The sequence below is a fragment of the Labrus mixtus genome, chromosome 15 (assembly GCF_963584025.1).
Source record: "Labrus mixtus chromosome 15, fLabMix1.1, whole genome shotgun sequence".
Lineage (NCBI taxonomy): Eukaryota > Metazoa > Chordata > Actinopteri > Labriformes > Labridae > Labrus > Labrus mixtus.
This window is the reverse complement of record NC_083626.1, coordinates 24,573,788-24,592,353: the sequence shown is the minus strand read 5'-3', so window position 1 is coordinate 24,592,353 and position 18,566 is coordinate 24,573,788. Positions and strand designations below refer to the sequence as shown.

Sequence of the window (18,566 nt, the reverse complement as noted above, 5' to 3'; positions counted from 1 at the left end):
CCAGAGGGATGCAATCATGTCAGCACAGACAAACGCTGAGCATGTGTTGAAGAGAAAAGACAGCGAGGAGCAGACAATAAAGGTTTTGGGGGGAAACAAGGGGCGAGATTCCACGCTGATCAAGAGTGTAAACAAGAGCACAATGTTTCATTTTAGTCCCATTACTGTGGACAAAGAGTGCACAGACCTGCATGCAGGGAGGGAGGGGGGGGTGTTACGCAAGAGGGTCATCAAGGGGGCTGCCTCTCCTCAGTCTCTCTCTCTCTCTCTCTCTCTCTCTCTCTCTCTATCTGTCTGCCAATTTTCTTGTCATGAATGAACGACCAAGTGCCACAACGTGACACGACGTCTCATTATTTCCTCCCGAGTGCCAAACAAAACATGAGGTGTGGCAATCAAGGAGCAGAGAGAGGAGAGACGGAGCGCCGCAGAGGAAATGAAAGCGTGGAAATGAAAGGGGAAGGAGGGGAATGTTTATCTCTGCAGACTTAATGGGGAGGGGATCTCTGAGCCTGAGTCATGCACAGCGAGAGAGCAGAGCACTTTTTTTGTTTGCCTGCACACACACACACACGCACACACACGCACACACACACACACACACACACACACACACACAGAAACACATCTAGCATCGGTGTCTCAGCATGGGGCTGATTCATCGCGCGGCATCGATGCACTTTGTCTTCCCGAGGTGCCGCCATGATCAGGATTTACTGCAGGTTAAAGCTCATTAAGAAGATGAGCAACATTTTCTCCAGGTGGCAGGAAAACGTTTCAGCGCACAGGTGTGACCCGCGAGTCATTACCTGTTCTTAAAAATTAAGTTCACTGCAAATTCCCCCCAAAATGAAAGCCGCTTATGCGGGATTTGCGAGGCTGTTTATTGTCAGAAGCATTAGAAAAGGCTGGGATCCTCGGGCTTGTAATACTAAAAAAGAGGCACATTGTAATCTACGCCTATCTGGAGTTTATTGAATCTTTTGATCCTGGGATTAAAAATGCATTGAGCAGATGATAGGATCAAGGCAACGCGGGCTATCACAGCAAAGATTGCGACTGATCCTCTCTATCCTATTCTCTTTGAACTCGCCGGGCAATCAGGCCTTCTTTTTTTTTTTTTTATAGACGTGCTCTGGGTTCATTTGTGTGTGTGTGTGTGTGTGTGTGTGTGTAACATAGACAGGTTCAGGTTTGTGGTTTTGTTAGCGTATTTAAACACGGTGAATGCTATATGACGGGCTGTCTACCCAGCAGATGTAACATGACACCCAGCCCTCATAGTCAAATCACAGGTTTGCATGACAGACAAAGAGCCGTATCAGCAGTGTGGATGAGCTGTGTGTGTGTTTGTGTGTGTGTGTGTGAGGCCACAGATGAAAACAAAAGCAGAAACATCAGCTGCTACTCAGACTGGGTGTAGTCGACTGATACAGGTGACTGGTAACAAAGTCATAGCATGTTTTTTTTTTTTTTAGCATTATTCAAGTGTATCTAATGTTGTGTTCTTCCTTTCTTTGCAGCCACATCAACCAGAAGACCCAGTTTGAGAATCCAGTTCAGGAAGCTAAGAGGAAAGTGAGTGTCGACATGTCGACTGCAGCTCCACCACCTGTAGCCACACCCTCAGGTAACTGCACCGTCAGCTGAGTATCGTGAAGCAGAAAGTGTACACAGGTGTTATGTTGGAGTTGTTTGAACAGAGTGGGGGTTTACACAGACTGTGTGATGACGCTTCGTGCATGATGTCGACTAATCGCTTTGTTAGGATAGAACGTGTTAAACTGTGACTGAGCAGGAATATGAAAGTGAAAGCCGTGTTCACCTGAGTGTTGTTCTTTCCCAAGTGTCACATTTTTTTCTTTGCATCCACTTGTGTAGCACACGTTTTATTGTTGCATACTTTATTGCAGCTGTTGCAACCGGCTGTGTCTTTAGGTGTTTAGGTGCAGTATATGCATTAGGAAGACAGCCCCCTCCCAACACAGTTTTATTGATAACTTCGACTATACTAATCCGAAGTCACTCTGCATACAGAGTGGGGTCATTCTGGTCATTGTTAATCTGTTATTTTTATTTATTTATATGTGCAGAACTTGCAATAGGGAGGAGGTTCAGTTTGATTCATTTCACATGGAGACGGGACACAATTTGAACATTTGATAGTTTAATGGTTATAAAACATTTTTATTTTTTTCGCTGTATTTTCACAAGTACTGTGGTTTTTCACTGGTCTATGGAAAGTTCTGAAAAAGTGTAAGCACAACATCATGGTTTAGGCTGAAGACAGGAAGATGGTCATCAGGGAAATTGTCAGGAAGTGAGATCATTTGCCCTGAAATGCAGCCCAGAAATTGAAGGAGAGAGTGAGAGGATGCTAAATGTAACCCATGACTGTGACTTCATATTTAGATCCTTAGAGTGAAATGGAAATGTATTTATTATAAATGTATTTTAGTTTAGGGTTGCCTGCTAGCATTGAGGCAGTTTGTTGGTCATTCAGTCACTTTGGTCCAGACTGAAATAACTCACCTAAGTTTGGTTTGAGATTAGATTGTGTGCAGACATCATGGTACCCAGAGGATGCTTCCTAATGACTTCGGTGATCCCCTGACTTTCTGACTCAAACAGGCCGTTTGGAGATTTTCCCTTCATGACATCACAAAGGGCAGTAGCCCCTCCCCCAATGGGGTGACACTCCTTCAGCTAGGTGTTTGTTCTGCACTCTGAGTTTGCCTTCTGACTGTAAACTATTGGGCATGGTGCAAGAGCGCCCAAGCCACATCCTCTTCCAGAGAGGGGGCGTGGTCAGACACAGCTCATTTGCATTTAAAGCTGCAGACACAGAAACAGCCTGTTCTGAGCAGGGCTGAACTAGAGGGGTTTATAGACATGATCAAATACAAGATCAGAGTGGATTTAGAACAAAGAAATTCACAGACATGTTTTGGGGAGCTCTGAGACTTATTTAAACTTGCTGAAAAGGAGAATCATATGTGACCTTTAAGTTGCAAATTTCCATGAACCTCAGCTGTACTTTCATGATTTTCTCAATGTATTAAGCAATTCTTGGCATGCTACAACCAACAATTGATGTTGAGTATGGTAAACATTTAACTGTTTTGTGATCATTGTGATATTAGCAAAAGTGCTGCTTTGCTTTAACACCCACAAGCCCACAGAGCCACCTGCAATCATGTGCGGTTCTAGGCAGGGGCCAACAGGGGCCAGTGCCCCTGTAACACTGAGCTTGGTCCCCCCTGTGGCCACCCCTCCAAAAGGAAGAGCCCCCCTAATAACACATACACAGTATTTGACTCAACAACCGGACTCACAATCTAGTATTAAATACTGTCACTGAAACAAATATGAATCATGGTATTTAATGATGGGTGCTATTATTTGGCATAATATATATCTTTTTAAAGAGATCATCTTTGTCTATTTTTCACCTGGGTTTAATGTTCCCCTCTGACAAAACAACTGGCCCCAGTTTGGCCCCCTCAGTAAAAGTGGTCTAGAACCGCCACTGCCTGCAATACTATAAAACTGAGCCTTGTAAGTTTGTTCATTTTTGTGTTAGTTTTATTTGTTATATTTGTTCTTTTCACTCTTTTTATGAAAAGACAACATCATGACACAAAATGCTATTTAAAGATAAATGATATAAATGGTGGTAATCAGTGTGTAGTTGTCGTAAAGGAGAGGAGGGATTTTAACAGGTTGGCTCAGTGTGCTTTGATGTAGGTCAGTAACTTTTTATGAGTGGCTGCATTTTATCCCCCCCCCCTCCCCACCCACACAACTCAGCTGACAGCATCTCAGTCTCCGTGTTCTCAAAACATCGTCTCTACTGTAGTTTAATAGCTCTATCTTTTTGTTCGGAGACGATGAATCCTGCGTAACAAGGTACTCTTAAGTATTATCCAAATACTGGAGCACTTCATGCCGAGATATCTGTCTTGGAGATGTTCCAACATTTGACAGGCGGCTGATAAACAGCCCATAGCCTCTGAAGCAGTGATATTCAATTTGAATAATGGAGCAGCGCTCGACTGGGCGGCAGAATTCATTTTGACAAGTAGATTATGAAATAAGGAGGGCTCTGAGGTCTCTTTGAAAAATGCTTTTGCCCTAGACAGTCAAAGCGGTTCTAAGATGACTTTAGAACAAAGAGAGAGGGGGGGGGGGGGGGGGGGGGGGTGGAAAAAGAGTTACGATCATAAACTCCATTTCTGATGGGTCATCTGTTCATTTGCCACCTGTGGTAAATCTTACCGCCTGACTGGTTTAATCACCGTCCTCTCAGTCGGGGTAAATGTCTTGCACATCAAAGCTCTGTGTTTTTGTAAGATGACAAAGAATGATTGCAGTCTTCTGTGCATTAACAGGCGACACATGAGCATATTAGCATTCAAACTAGCCTCTGTATCTCAGAATCCCCTCTGACAGGACTGTCTGCCTCCCTCTGCTGCACGCACATTCCACAGCTGAGCCTCTCTGCAGTCTGAGGATGATATTACCTCCATGTCGACCATCGCCTCCAGCTCCGTCTGCCTCCAATGACCCCCCCCCCCCCCCCCCCTCCCCACCTCCCCCCCGCCCGCCCGCCCCTGTGCCCACTCTGCACCTTCCCAACCTTGTTAATGAGAATTAATGGCTGATGGTCTTTGGTGAGGTGGCATCTAAACACTGTTTTGACAAGGATGGCGAGTCTGACCTCCGAGGCCATCCCCGCAGAGCTCCTGCGCTGGGCCCGTAATTACAGCGTTGACGATCCTGTCTGACATTTCATATAATCACTTCACCCCCGAGGATACAGACTGTCCCTTTGTGGCCCACGGCTTAATCAAAAGCGTGTAAACACAACGCTGGTGTGTGTGGCCCTCTCCCCAGCCAAATCCCACCCCTGTCTTTTTTTTTTGTTTTACCTCTTGTCAGTGTTGCTTTCATGGCACATCATGGAGAAAAAAAAACAGTTGTTGACAGTCTTTTGACATAGTGTGTGAACATGAGAGAGCTTCAATCCTGTCAGAGCGCACACACACAGAACACATGCTAACAGCATGTAGCCGCACCTGCATGCTCACACATGCACAACATAAATCTGCACACGTAATCTTGGAAAATATCTCCCCCGACACAACTCCGATACGGGAATGTCATGTTAATCATACTTTGCATAATCTTTTTTTTTTTCCCCCCCATCAGAGCGGTCACATTTATCTGGCAATTGCAATGCAATTATGCAAATCACCATCCCATGACACATTGAGAGTGGTGTTGGAGGTGGTGGGGGGAAAGGAGGAGGAGGAGTAGTAGTTGGGGTGTGTGGGGTGTGTGGGGGGGGGGGGGGGCTTTATCTGTACCCATCCCTAATGAGATTGATGTCCCACCATCTATCAGTGTGGGAAACTGCAGGAGAAGAATCCCAGCATGCAGCGCCGCCGCCGCGCATAACTCACAGTGTCATACGCTCACACCGCAGGGGAGGGGCGAGCGAGGGGTTTAAGTTAGACTCTGCCTCTCTCTCTCTCTCCTCCTCCGTCAAGGCGAACTCTATTTCTCTCTGTCTCCTTCCATCTCGTCGCGCTTATCTCCCTCTCAGTCCCGCACACACACACACACACACACACACACACACACACACACACACACACACAAATGCACACACCGTCTAATATAATTCCTCCACTGTCTTCCCTCAAAGTTGCCCCATTTACACAACCTGCAGGCAGCACAAAGGGAATTTGCAATGAAAAGTTTACCTGGGAAATGTCAGACACATTTCAGGATGTATTTATCACTGCGGTGAAGGGAACGGGTTATTTTGCGGGGCAAAAAAAAAGTATAGACTTTATGCAATGACTGGATGTTTATTGGCTTTTTTCAAATAGAGCAGTAGACTTGCAGAATATGTGTGTTTATGTGTGTGTGTGTGTGTTTATGTGTGTGTGTGTGTTTATGTGTGTGTGTTTATGTGTGTGTGTGTGTGTGTGTGTGTGCGTGTGTGTGTGTGTGAGTGATTTTATTCTAGTTTGCACTTAAATTACGATGTTCCCACAGTGTTGGTGTAATTACAAGCAGTGAGTGACGTGCTGTCAGACACGCTGTCACAGTGCGAATGTTGTTATGATGGAGACAGATGGCAATTTATGAGCAAGCTTTTTCCGTTTCTCTTCATATCCCGGGCTCATTTTCCCAGACACGTGCACGCCTGCACACCTAATACTCAGTCGCAGCACGCCACACTGTGAACTTTAAAGATATGCAGCCTCTCCTCTATGGAATTAATGCCACTGTGACTCATTTTTAAGTTTAATATAAAAGCTAGAAAAAGCTATAAGAGCTTTATTGTTCGACCAGGATTGTGCAATATGTTCTAGCTGAAAAGCAGAAGCAATTTAGTGTGTAGTAATAACTGTAATTAGGTCTTTAAATGTCTATATCTTTTCTATATTATATTCACTTCCACTTCATAATCTGCTCCCCTCTGTGTCGTCCCTACAGCAGAGGAGCCGAGTCGAGGAGTGCGGGGCTTCACGCGGGATCCGTCTCAGTTGCAGGGCTCCATCCTGCAGACGGCGCTCAGAAAAAGCCCTCAGGGTTTTGGGTTCACCATCATCGGCGGAGACCGGGCAGACGAGTTTCTTCAGGTCAAAAACGTCCTTCCAGATGGTCCGGCTGCGCATGACAACAAGATTGCCTCAGGTAATCCCCCCCCCGCTGACTGTTTATGAAAGAGCTGTCTGGCATCTTGATTGCACTTTGGCTTAGGGGGGTTAAAAGCCATGCTCGTGATGCAATGATCATAACGCGAGGAATTGCTCGAAAGAGGAGTTGAAGCCAGGGTATGAAACTGTCGAGAAAGCACGAAGAGTAAGACAGATTTTTATAGAATGCAAACCGAACTATTCAAAAGCTTATCCCCAAAAAAAACCATCAGAATCTACACGGTGTCACCGCCACGGTGGAAAGGGCGGGAAATCAGTCCAGTATTCAAAAAAAAAATTTAAGGGGTTTTACTGGCAGAAAAGTTTCTCGCAGGGCACCGCTTAGCCCAGTGGGTATGTTGTGCTCCCCCATGTGCAGAGGCTATAGACCAGTGGGTTCAAATCCAGCCTTAGCCTTTTGCTGCATATCATTCCCTACTCTCTTCTCCCAACATTTCTCCCTCTCTTTTCAGCTATCCTTTTTAATGAGGGCGAAAATGTTCCCCTTTCCTCACTCCAAGTATCTGCGACCCCCCCTCTAGTGCCCCTCTGGCAACGACCCTTTGAAAAACACTGTAATAAAGTCTCCCTATCTGGTGTTTTATGATTTTTCTCTGCTCGCAGCGAGGGCTTTATGTGTTCTTTTCTGTACTGCAAAACCATGGCTAGCCTTCATTGCCATTTCTTTGCAACCGACTCTCACTGGTAGACAGGTTTGTGTTTTGAATATGGTCTGGATGATACGACTGTGCTGGAATCATATAACTGCTCACATGGAAGTGATTTATTGATTCAACACAAATCGCTTCTAAAATAAACTGCCAGCCCTCTTTTACGACTCGTCCAAACGAGTGCAGAACCCAGCGTCACATTCACAAATCTCACTGTTTGCACGGTGCGTATGGCTGCAAACAGTGACACTTGGCTTGGCATCTGCAGCCGTCCCTGTGCATAATACACTTTCTATGTACCCTGAGTACACACAAACAAACACATTTGGAGCAACAACAAAAAAAACAAACAGGCACTTCACCCCTGAATGTCACATTGCTTGATGGAGCGAGGGGGGCGAATGTTTATAGACAGTGTGTGGAAGGAGAATCTCTAAAAATAGGAAAACTACCATCAATAGCCTATAACATGTTCTGTTTATGGTTTACACACCTAGATTTTATATGCAGACATATAGATTTAATAGGCCCTTAAGAGTGCCATTCTTTGCACAGCTGAAGGATGACGTGCATATGTTTATTTATGAATAACGTGCATTATGCTTTCGCCTGCAGCACAGACATGTTCGCTGCATTCATCGCACGAGCTGGATCAGTTGGATTCCCTTTTTATGGTGCATATTGTACATATAAATGCTGCGATCAACATGCACGGGGATTACAGTACATTTTGTAGCAAAGCTCCTCCGGATTCACATTACAGTTATATTGACTGTATTAAATACTCTTACAGCCGCTGCAGAGAATCGACGAGAAAGCAGAACAGAGAGAGTCATTATTTTCAGTGTTTCATTTCCCTCGTGAAAATGAGAGATTGATTTAACTAAGAACGAGTTTAATTAATTTCATTAGGGTCATAATGGCAAACAAGGAGGAGTAGCATGTTTCTTTTCTGATTTAATACTTTCTGACTACAGGCCCCGGAGACTTCATTTACATCCATGTACCTCTATTATTGTATGGCTTCTTGGTTATAAGATAAGTCATTAGAGCGGTGTGTAGCGGGAGCTGAACAGGAACCACATTAGGGCTGTGAGAGCTCATTTTGAGAGTGCAACCTTAGTTGTGTTTTGCTATGAACGGGTATTGATTGTGTAGGTGGGCTGAATCCTCCTCTGGGCTTCTGGCCAAACAGCCAGTCAGCAGTTCTGCCGACCGTGCAGGCGTATATATCTCAGCCAGGCAAAGGGGGTGATGAGAGCAACTCTACTTACAGGAAGATGAAAGGAGGGAGAGGAGAACAGCATGCCAGTCTTCTTATTCTCCTGCTTGCTCTCTACGTTCTCATTTACATCTTTCCATTTTCTGTAGCGTTGAAGGAAGAAACGTAGATTTGTCCTTGATGATACAGTCATCATTTGAATCACTGTTTAAATTACGTCAGTGTCTCTGCTGTTATTGGACAGCTTTGTGTGAAAGTGGTATGTACGGAAACCCTGAAAGGACATGCATCCTTACATTTTATCTTACTCTACTTTTCTGTGATAACGAGTTATTTCTGGTTATTTTCTCGAGATCTTGATTTATTTATCTCGTTATCTCCAGATAACTCCACTGGTTTCAATCTATAACGGGTTAAGTTCAGCCGTTTGCTCGGGATCACCAGAAATGAACTCATTGTTACCGGAACCAGTGATGTTATCCAGAGATTAAGAAATGAGTGAAGATTCCAAGAAAACAACAGAAATGTTCTCGTTATCAGGGGAAGCTTATCGATGTATGTCCACTTCGGGCTTCTGTAGTTATGACGGTAATATGTATTTGTTTTAATGATAACTATGTTTGTAGCGCCTTTATAAGCAGGGTTTGCAAAGTTCCCGTGACAAAAGCAAAAAAGTTTGATTTTCAACAACAACAGAAATCCAAAACAATCATCCAATTAAATTCAAGGAATATCAACATATATTAACAGGACGAAGAAGTCTTTTCATTAAGAACAACTCGAACATGAATAAAACTTAATAGAAGTTATGAAGAAATATAAAAAGAGAAAAAGAAATGCAAAGATAACATCATACTAATTAAAGTCAAAGTTATTTTTAAGAAGTTATTTATAAGATGAAGGCAAACCCCAAACTTAAGCTTTTAAGATTTTTGGAACAACCAGAAGACTTCACCTCACGATATAAGGACAGTTCTGCAGGCTAACCCTAACCCAGAAAAGCTTTAAAAGTCATCAGTTAAATCCTAAAAAATATTCTTTATATAATAGGTAGCCAACTGAAAGGTACGACGGAGGATTAGGGCCACGTTAAAATGTATCTATTTATTTTAATTTCAAGATTAAAGTCGTAAATTCATGAGATTAAACTCGTAAATTTACGAGCATAAACTCAGAAATTCATGAGATTAAAGTCGTAAATTTCTGAGTTTAGTCTCGTAAATTTCTGAGTTTAGTCTCGTAAATTTACGACTTTATTCTCAAAATTTTATTTAATTTAATTTTTTAACGTGGCCCTAATCCTCCGTCGTAGAAAGGAGCAACGATTCGGGAGATTTGACGTTGTCTGATTAAACAGGATAAAAATTGTAGAAGTTGACAAAAGTCATTATGTCAAAACTCTTTTTCTCAATAGGCGATGTTATTGTCGAGATCAACGGATCCTGCGTGCTGGGGAAAACCCATGCTGATGTGGTCCAGATGTTCCAGTCCATCCCCATAAACCAGTATGTGGACTTGGTCCTGTGTCGGGGCTACCCGCTGCCCGAGGACTCCAGCAGCAGCGAGGAGGCCAAGGACACCTCCCCTTCCCCCTCCACCTCCACCTCCACCCCACAGGAGCCCAACTACACAGCTCTGGACGGAGGAACAATCTCCAGACAGTCTGCCGCAGCGGCGCCTATGATCAACGGAGGACGCCACCACCACCACCACCACCACCACCACCACCACCAACACCAACAACACCACCACCACACTGCTCACACGCCAAACCAAGACGGCCCCGACCCCACTCTGCTGCAGCCAGAGCTGATAAGCGTGCCCCTGGTTAAAGGTCCCGGAGGGTTTGGTTTTGCCATCGCAGACTGCCCCCTGGGTCAGAAGGTGAAGATGATCCTGGACGCCCAGTGGTGCCGAGGCCTGTTGAAGGGTGACGTCATCAAGGAGATCAACAGGCAGAACGTGCAGACTTTGAGCCACACGCAGGTGGTGGACATCCTCAAAGACCTTCCGGTGGGCAGCGAGGTCAACGTGCTGGTGCTCAGAGGAGGTGAGTCGGCAGACAGTACAAAATGACCTCTTTCTAAAAACCAATTCTGATACTTAGACTTTAGCATATATCAATAATTAACATCCCTCCAATCAGCTACCAGTGTGATATCCTATGGAAATATTTGAGTAATCTCTTAGAATCTGATACACTACCAAACAAAAATAGACTTGACGTGATTGTTGTCATTGTTGTTGGTCTGTCTTTCTACACTGAAGGAATACTAGCCTTAAGACAAGCTAAAGTTAGCTGCAGCTCTGTTCCCTACTATCGTATCACATCATGTCAAGTTACCCTGCTCTTCCAACCACTACCAGATACTGCAATTTCTGCTCATATAAAAACATTCCTCATATCAATATCCCAAAAAAAACTTGAGCTGCAGGTAAGCCTGCAACAGTGAAACAATCCTTAAAAGCGTGTCACAGCTGGCAGGGCTACAGTTCCAGTGTTGTTAAAATGCTGCTGTCGATACTAATCTGCTCTGTTTTTGTCCAGACAGCTCACAGGTGTTATCGCACCACAGATAGTCAGGAGGTTCAGTCCCCACACTTCTACATTTATTTTAATCCACACACTGCTTTGCTCGTAGTCTGTCGCTCTTACAATCCCTTTCTCGTGATGAGTACAGAGGTGAGAAGCCCTCCTGCTTGTGTTTAAAATAACTTCTATTAGAGAGGAGACATTATTGTTAAACCAGTGTTTAACAAAGCAAGATTTTATGAACGATGTACAATTTTTTTAAATTTGTAAGTACCATGATGGATTTAGGTAAACGGTGTATCCCGGACACTGAGATCCTCCCAATGTTAAATAAAGCAATTTCACGCTCTGGTCCACAACAACTCTGCATCATCTGCCGTGCACCTTCCCAGAAAAAAAAAAAAAAAAGGAGAGGAAGTCGTGCTTAGTCACATGGTGAAGGCGCAGAGAGATGGCAGTGGCAGTGATTCATTGGCTGCTTAGAGAGAAGGAGAGAGAGGGAGCATGGTGGGTAATCATTGCCCTTCTTCTTACTTCAGGCTCTCACTTATTTGAAGGGCTTGTTCCTTTTTTTCGCCCCGTGCTGCAGTGCAGTAGCCTAGATTCCAGAAATCAGGGTTGCACCCACATATCAGATGTGCTCAGCTGGGCTCTGCTCTCGGCTCCAGGGCCTTGTCCTGTGTGTGTGTGTGTGTGTGTGTGTGTGTGTCTGTCCTGCTGTTATTAACTTTGGCCCATTTTTTTTTTTTTTTCGCCAGCCCTTTATGCTTTTTTTTGGATAGTAAATGTGCATATGCAGAAAGTGAGTGTGTCTGCTTTAACCAAAAAAAAGGAGCAGGAGATCACAGCTTTCCAGGACTAAAAGGAGCAGCGCCGCAGGGTTTCCCCTCAGGTCACCCACAGACCAGGATTAGGTTGGGTTTTACTCCCAGCCAGCGGCAAGAACTCCCTTCCAATGACAGCAGCCGAGAGAAATGAAACAGGAAATTATTTGGCCCTGATCCCCGTACTGGATTTAAATCTGGATATGAGACAAAGTGCCCTCCCCTGTGGGACATGTATTACGCTCAGTGTGGATATGAAACGACCAGGGAGATAACGTCAGCCCCTTTTTTGGGGTATTAATCAAATTTATTCTAAAACAATTTCTCCTAAACCTGCGCCAATAACCATTTATTACAACATTATTTTATTTTTATTTTAATCCTTTAATGACATTGAGTATGTGGTTATAAAAAGCAGCACACGGTGAAAAGCATATTCTGTGTTCTAGTTTGGATGTGTAGCCAACAGCTGGCAGGTCGGACACAGCAGTGCATGTTTCCCATGGTTTAGGGTCACCTTTGTGTCTCCCATCCTGAAAGTGACGCGTTAGGTAGTTTTGCCAGTTGGAGTGTGTTGCCCCCTACTGGTTGAATGACACCATTACTAATTAAAAGAAATGAGTCAGGTGGAAAAACAAAAAAAACTGTTACCTCTAGGCACAGATATCACGACAGATGCAGAAAAAGGTGCGGAATATTTCTGCGCAAGGAGTGAGAAATAATGTGTGAAGAAAAACAGTACCCAACCTTTAAGCAAAGATCTGTTTAGTTATCGGACTGCGAGACAAATCAGACTGATTAACAACCACAAGCTAAAACACTTTTATTGTATTTTTTAATGATGAATAAGAAAAAAACACACAGATATATTTTGATTGAGAACTTTACCTCCTAATTAAAAATGTTAACACTCATGCTACACATGTTGTGCAGAGCAATAACTGAGTATGGAAATTATATGAATGCATTATCATTGTGTTTAGTTTAAATAACCTGCAAAACATTCTGACTTTATGTTAATAACGTTGCTTCATTATAAGAAGATCATTAGATTATCACGAGGCTAATGAGCTCATTCTTTAGTTTCGGTCAGTCTGTGGTGAAGCACAGCAGGTCGTGTTTAAATGAGAAGCCCCGACTGTTAAAGCAGAGGGATTTTTTTTAAGGTTTATTTTGGGGCTTTGTATGAGTTTATATTAGATTTGACAGTGGATAGAGTCAGAAATCAGGAGAGAGAGAGAGAGAGAGAGAGAGAGAGTGGGGAATGACATGCGGGGAAAGGAGCAACAGGTTGGATTCGAACTCTGGGCCCGGCCGCTTGGAGTGACCGCAGCCTTCGTTCATGGGGCGTGCACACTAACCACTAGGCTCCCAAGCAGAGGGATTTTATTCAAGTCAAAATAAATAACCAATTTTAAATGCAAAAACAGTAAATAAAAATCTACTTCATTTCTCAGAGTGAAAAGATGAATTGTTAAAAAGTGCAATTCTAGCTTTACAGGTCGCACATAAATTGTGAATTTGTGGCCCATTCATTGGTATTCATTGGCCCCTTTTGTAAAGTGATTTATTAAGCCTATTTAGCAACATAATTCAATAAAATAATTGTATTTCTTGAATTGTTTTCTTGATACACTTCTTCTTCTTTTTCTTTTTCCTGCAGGTCAGACGTCTCCTGTGAAATCCCTCAAACCGGTAAGTCTCATGAGATCTTTGTCATGTCTCCTCCACTCTGCAGGGTGAACGTACAGATGTTAAAACCCTCTTTCTAAATGATTCAACAGAAGAAGTTCATGATTTGTCCTGACTACCCACAACCGCACACCACTTAGCCTGTGTTTGTCCGTGTGCGCTGACGTCGGCTACATTATTCAGCGAGCGCCACATTAGCCTGGCTGTTGTTTCTGGAAGTGCATGTGGGTAAATGTGGTTGCTCCTGGCAAACAGCAGCAACCAGAACATCCTTTCTGGGTGTTTAAGATGATGTGCCGTGTTCACCGGCTTGTTCCTGTGCCGCTCCTGCACGCTTTACACCTCTCCTAAAATAGAGAGACGGAGACAGCAACAGGCGTACTCGTTCAGATTTATTGTTCCAACACAGAATCATAATGTGCAGTCGAACAATATATGAGTCTTTCTTTCTCACAGTGTTCATGCCGTGCTACATTTCTGCCTAAATAGATTGAATGAAATCGTGGAAATATATCCTACTAGGTTCAGTGAAATGATATTTTATACAGGCAAAGGGATACATCAACAGTTTTTTCACAAACAAAGGGACATAGCTGCAGTGATGTCACCAAATGGTTTGTGAACCCCCCTTTAAAAACCCCTAGATTTGCATTTTAGCCGTCACTATCTGTTTATTTTTTTATAACAGCGGGGGACATGTTTTGGATGACAGGGTGGATATGCATTGCTACATCTCTGTCCAAGTTTACAGGTTGCCATGGTGACAAATTGTCAATCACAAGATACAAATAAAGATTGATTGATCGATTGTTTCCGTGTTGCAGTGCACAGCTCCCATGTCCCAGGCCGCGTCCCAGCCTAGCCCTCAGCCGTCCTCCCACCCGGCGCCCCATCAGTCGCCCCACTCGGCCCCCCTGCCCGTCATGCAGGCGCAGCGGCAGGAGGTGATCAGCAGCACGGAGACCCTCGGTCAGCCGGAGGTTCCCCCCAACCCGCTCGCGTACTCCTCAAACACCCTGCGCTCGTCCTCGCCCAAACCGGACGCTTCAGAGCTCTACCTCAAGTCCAAGGCCCTGATGGACAGCAAGCGTAAGTGCACGTTTTAAAAACACGCAGCAGCAGACATTTGAATAATGGATTAATCCTTCAATGGAAATAAATAATTCTATGTCATGCAGAGAGTTTTTTTATCTGACCGAGTAAGCTGAATATTTGAGTTAAAAATCAGCTGTTTGAATTACATTTTCCTCTTTCTGATGAAATGAAATCAGTTTTCCCTGGTTCTTGACTGCAGGCTCAGAGGCACTGCATTATGCAACACACATACATCCCAAATGCTTAACAACACATAACACACACCCACCCACCCACACACACACACATACACACACAGCATAGCTAATGTGCTTTGTCTTTCATGGCTGTTTATTTTAAAGAAATCCTCTACTTTCTCTCCTTCTTCTCCTTCTCCTTCTTCTCCTTCTCCTTCTTCTTCTGCTCTTTCCTTCGCAGCTCAAAATACCAAGGAGCTAGACGTGTTTATTAAAAGGAACCAGGAGTCGGGCTTTGGATTCAGAGTCCTCGGAGGCGAGGGGCCAGATCAGCCGGTAAGTAGCATGGTCCAGTGGTTAACATCCAGGGTCTGCATGCTGTTAGAATACCAAACCCCTTAAACACAAGAGAACATCAGTCAGACCCTTAGCTTATCTATATTTGAGCTGCAGCCTGTTCTTTATATGGGAATTTGTGTTTTTCTGCGATATTGGTCCAACTTGTACATCAAATAGATTACATCACCAAGCAGCCACTAACTATGGAATTTCAGCCTTTAATCGTGATTAAACATTTTTATAATTTGACAGCCCTAGTTGAAACATAACCCTTGGCAGCAGAATCAAAGTACAATAACTTAAAGTGTGTGCTTTATTTTCTCACTGACGAGCTCGTATTCTTATCCTCAAGTGTCTGACATTATTAACGAAAGGCATCCCTCTGTTTCCGTCCGACTCATGTTTTCATCGTCTTTTCCTGCAACAACCCGCCCCTCACCGCACGATTTCAGAGAAATGTCACTGTCTGCAAAAAAAGACTTTTGAAGTCACTTTGATTCTGCACAGTTACAGGCAACATTTACTGCTTGCATAGACGTCTTCTTGAGCTCTTCCAAATCTTAAATAGCCTTTTTTTTTATTATTATTATTGCTATAGGACAATAGGGAAATAGATTCTCAAAAAAAAAAAACATCAAACTCCTTTTTTAGCTCTTTGAAAAAAAAATTATTATTCAATGCTCCGAGCAACTGAGAGGATTTCAGCTGATTATTTAACATAATGCCGGTCGATCCTCACGCTCACTCTGGCTCGGCTCGGCGTTGAAAGCTGCTCTCGTTTCGCCTCCACAGGTGTACATCGGTGCCATCGTGCCACTGGGCGCAGCAGAGAAGGACGGGCGCCTGCGGGCGGGGGATGAGCTGCTCTGCATAGATGGCGTGCCAGTGAAGGGCAAATCGCACAAACAAGTGCTGGAGCTGATGACCAACGCCGCCCGCAACGGCCAAGTCATGCTCACGGTCCGCAGGAAACTGGCACACGCAGGTGGGTCTGCTTTTTTTTGAATAATCAGCTCCATGTTTCTCCGGGAGCATTTTAAAGCACAGATTCTTGTTTTTTTGACTTCTTTTGTCTTTTTCAATATGCTGGAGGAAGACCTCTGAGCGAAAGCTTTGATCTGGGATTCTTTTTTTTACTAATCCCTTTTAGGGTATTTATTCTTTGCAGATGATTTCCTGAGAAGAAAAGTTTTGAATGATGGTTCTTCTTTAACTTCAATCAAAGAAAAGTGGATTCAGATTTTTTTTTCTTCACCAAAAACAAGAATTAAAAAAAACGGTGCAATTTACTCCTTGAAGATGGTTCGCTTTATGTTTCTCTGTCAAGCCTGATTGATCTTGTGTGAAGGGCAGTGAAGAGAATATCGGCTGATTTACATCTCAAAGGATGAAGAGGAAAAATGCTGACTTTGCAGTTTGTTTTAATTGCACAAACCCCTGCTGCATCCAGGCTTGTTTACCACCACAAACAGCCACTCTGTGAATAATCCAAGCACTTAAGATTTAGATGACTTTAGATTTGATGTATTGCAACAACAGCTTTGTTCTCGTTGCAGAAATTAAGCATCAATCATGTTTTTCGGTTTTATGCTTCCAAAGCAGCAGTTAAGAGAAGAAAAAAAAGATTTCCCGACGCCGGCTGACAAAACAGGAACTCAGCAAAACAAACAAACAATGAAGAGAGATTGAGGTTGATAAGCTTCTGAATAACAAATCGTTTTGGGGCTTTCATCCCGAGTTCATCTTCAGATGCTTTCATTTTGAGTGTGAAATATAAAACGGAGGAAACGGTTGACTTCCAAAAGGCGGCTGTGTTTTGCATTTTTTTTGTCAATTTGTGGTAGGTATAAGGTCCCGACCCATATGGGATTTTTGGGATATGGAATCAAAAAAATCTGATTCCGATATAACGGCCGATGTCTTTTTGAGATCTATCTTTAGATCTGTAGAGAGAAATAAAGATATGGATGTACACTTGTGGAAAAGATTCATAAGGAAGACAAGATGATCACTCAACTGGAAAGTAACTGTGCATGTTTGTGCATCACCACTTGACGCTCTGGAGAGTGATGATGCTTGTTGTAATCCATATAGCGCCCTCTGCTGGTGACAGAGAACTGTACTGTACTGTACTGTTCATACAATGAAATAAAAATGAAATGCGCTTTGACTGGTGAATAAATCTGTTAATATCGGTACATATCTGTCTTAAAATTGGCCAATAGCGATAGTCACTGGATATGCTAATATCGGCTGATATTATCGGCCAGCCGATTAATCGGTCAGTTTCTAATATGTATACAACATTTACAAATTACTGAACCTTATCACCAGTCATTTTTTAAGCTAAATCTTAAGACCTTTGCTAAAATGAGCATGACCACATGAGCCTGCTACAGTAACAAAGTAAATAAAAAACTGTCCCAAATGCGTGCCTGTCAGCGTCCTCACATGTTTCTGTGCTTTGTCTTCTGTCAGATGACGATGAGGAGGAGGAGAGCAGTCAGCAGCCCCCGCATGTAGCGTCAGCCCTGGTCAACAGCTCGCCCAAGATTCCCCGCGGAGAGTTCCCCAACGCCGTCCAGCCCGCTCCGCCGACCCGGCCGGAGTGCTTCGATGTGACTCTGCAGCGCAGGGACAACGAGGGATTCGGATTCGTCATCCTCACATCAAAGAACAAGCCCCCACCTGGAGGTCAGACACCTAAAGAAGAAAATACAGCTTATAAAAAATAATGTTTATCAACTAAATAAGAAGCATAAAAAGTTCATTTTAAGCAACCTTTAAAAAAGTATTGAAATGTTCAGCTGATGGCGCTCTTCATCTTTCTTCCATGGGGTTTTCTTGGTCATCAGCCTTGGTAGAGTCATGACTCCTGGAGAATAAACATCTCCATTATTGGATTGATTTTCATAAAACTCTCTACAGAAATTCATTTTCCTCAGAGGATTAAACCCCTTTGACTTTTGACCTTTGACAGCAAAATGTTTCATGTTTCCCCTAAAATGATTCGCACTTCTAGTCGGCTCGTGCCAAATCTTTTACAGATGTTCATGATTTCTTTGAAGGAGTATCCCGCTGACTCTGGTTAACCTCTTGACATTTAATTTAGCGCGACCATGAAGTACACCTTTTTGTTTTTCAGTAAAAAGAAACAGACTCGGAACTAGTCTGGATGTGTTGCAAGAAATGTGGCTTTTCGAATCTCTTGGGGGGGAAAAAGCGGAGATATCTTGAGCCCCTGAACACTAAATCTATCGATACTGCAAATGTGTCTTTGGTAGATGAATTAATAGAATAG

The 18,566-nt window shown here is 43.5% G+C and overlaps 1 protein-coding gene across 4 annotated transcripts in view; it reads left to right on the top strand.

The window, feature by feature from the left end:
• magi3a (membrane associated guanylate kinase, WW and PDZ domain containing 3a) overlaps positions 1-18,566 on the top strand; it is a 136,372-nt gene that overhangs the window by 108,444 nt on the left and 9,362 nt on the right. For all 4 annotated transcript variants that reach the window (XM_061057957.1, XM_061057956.1, XM_061057960.1 and 1 more), the window contains exons 8-15: positions 1,524-1,630; positions 6,511-6,711; positions 10,021-10,656; positions 13,627-13,658; positions 14,480-14,744; positions 15,168-15,262; positions 16,058-16,250; positions 17,744-17,959. In XM_061057957.1, coding sequence (XP_060913940.1) covers positions 1,524-1,630; positions 6,511-6,711; positions 10,021-10,656; positions 13,627-13,658; positions 14,480-14,744; positions 15,168-15,262; positions 16,058-16,250; positions 17,744-17,959 — 1,745 coding nt within the window. The remainder of the gene's footprint in view (positions 1-1,523; positions 1,631-6,510; positions 6,712-10,020; positions 10,657-13,626; positions 13,659-14,479; positions 14,745-15,167; positions 15,263-16,057; positions 16,251-17,743; positions 17,960-18,566) is intronic.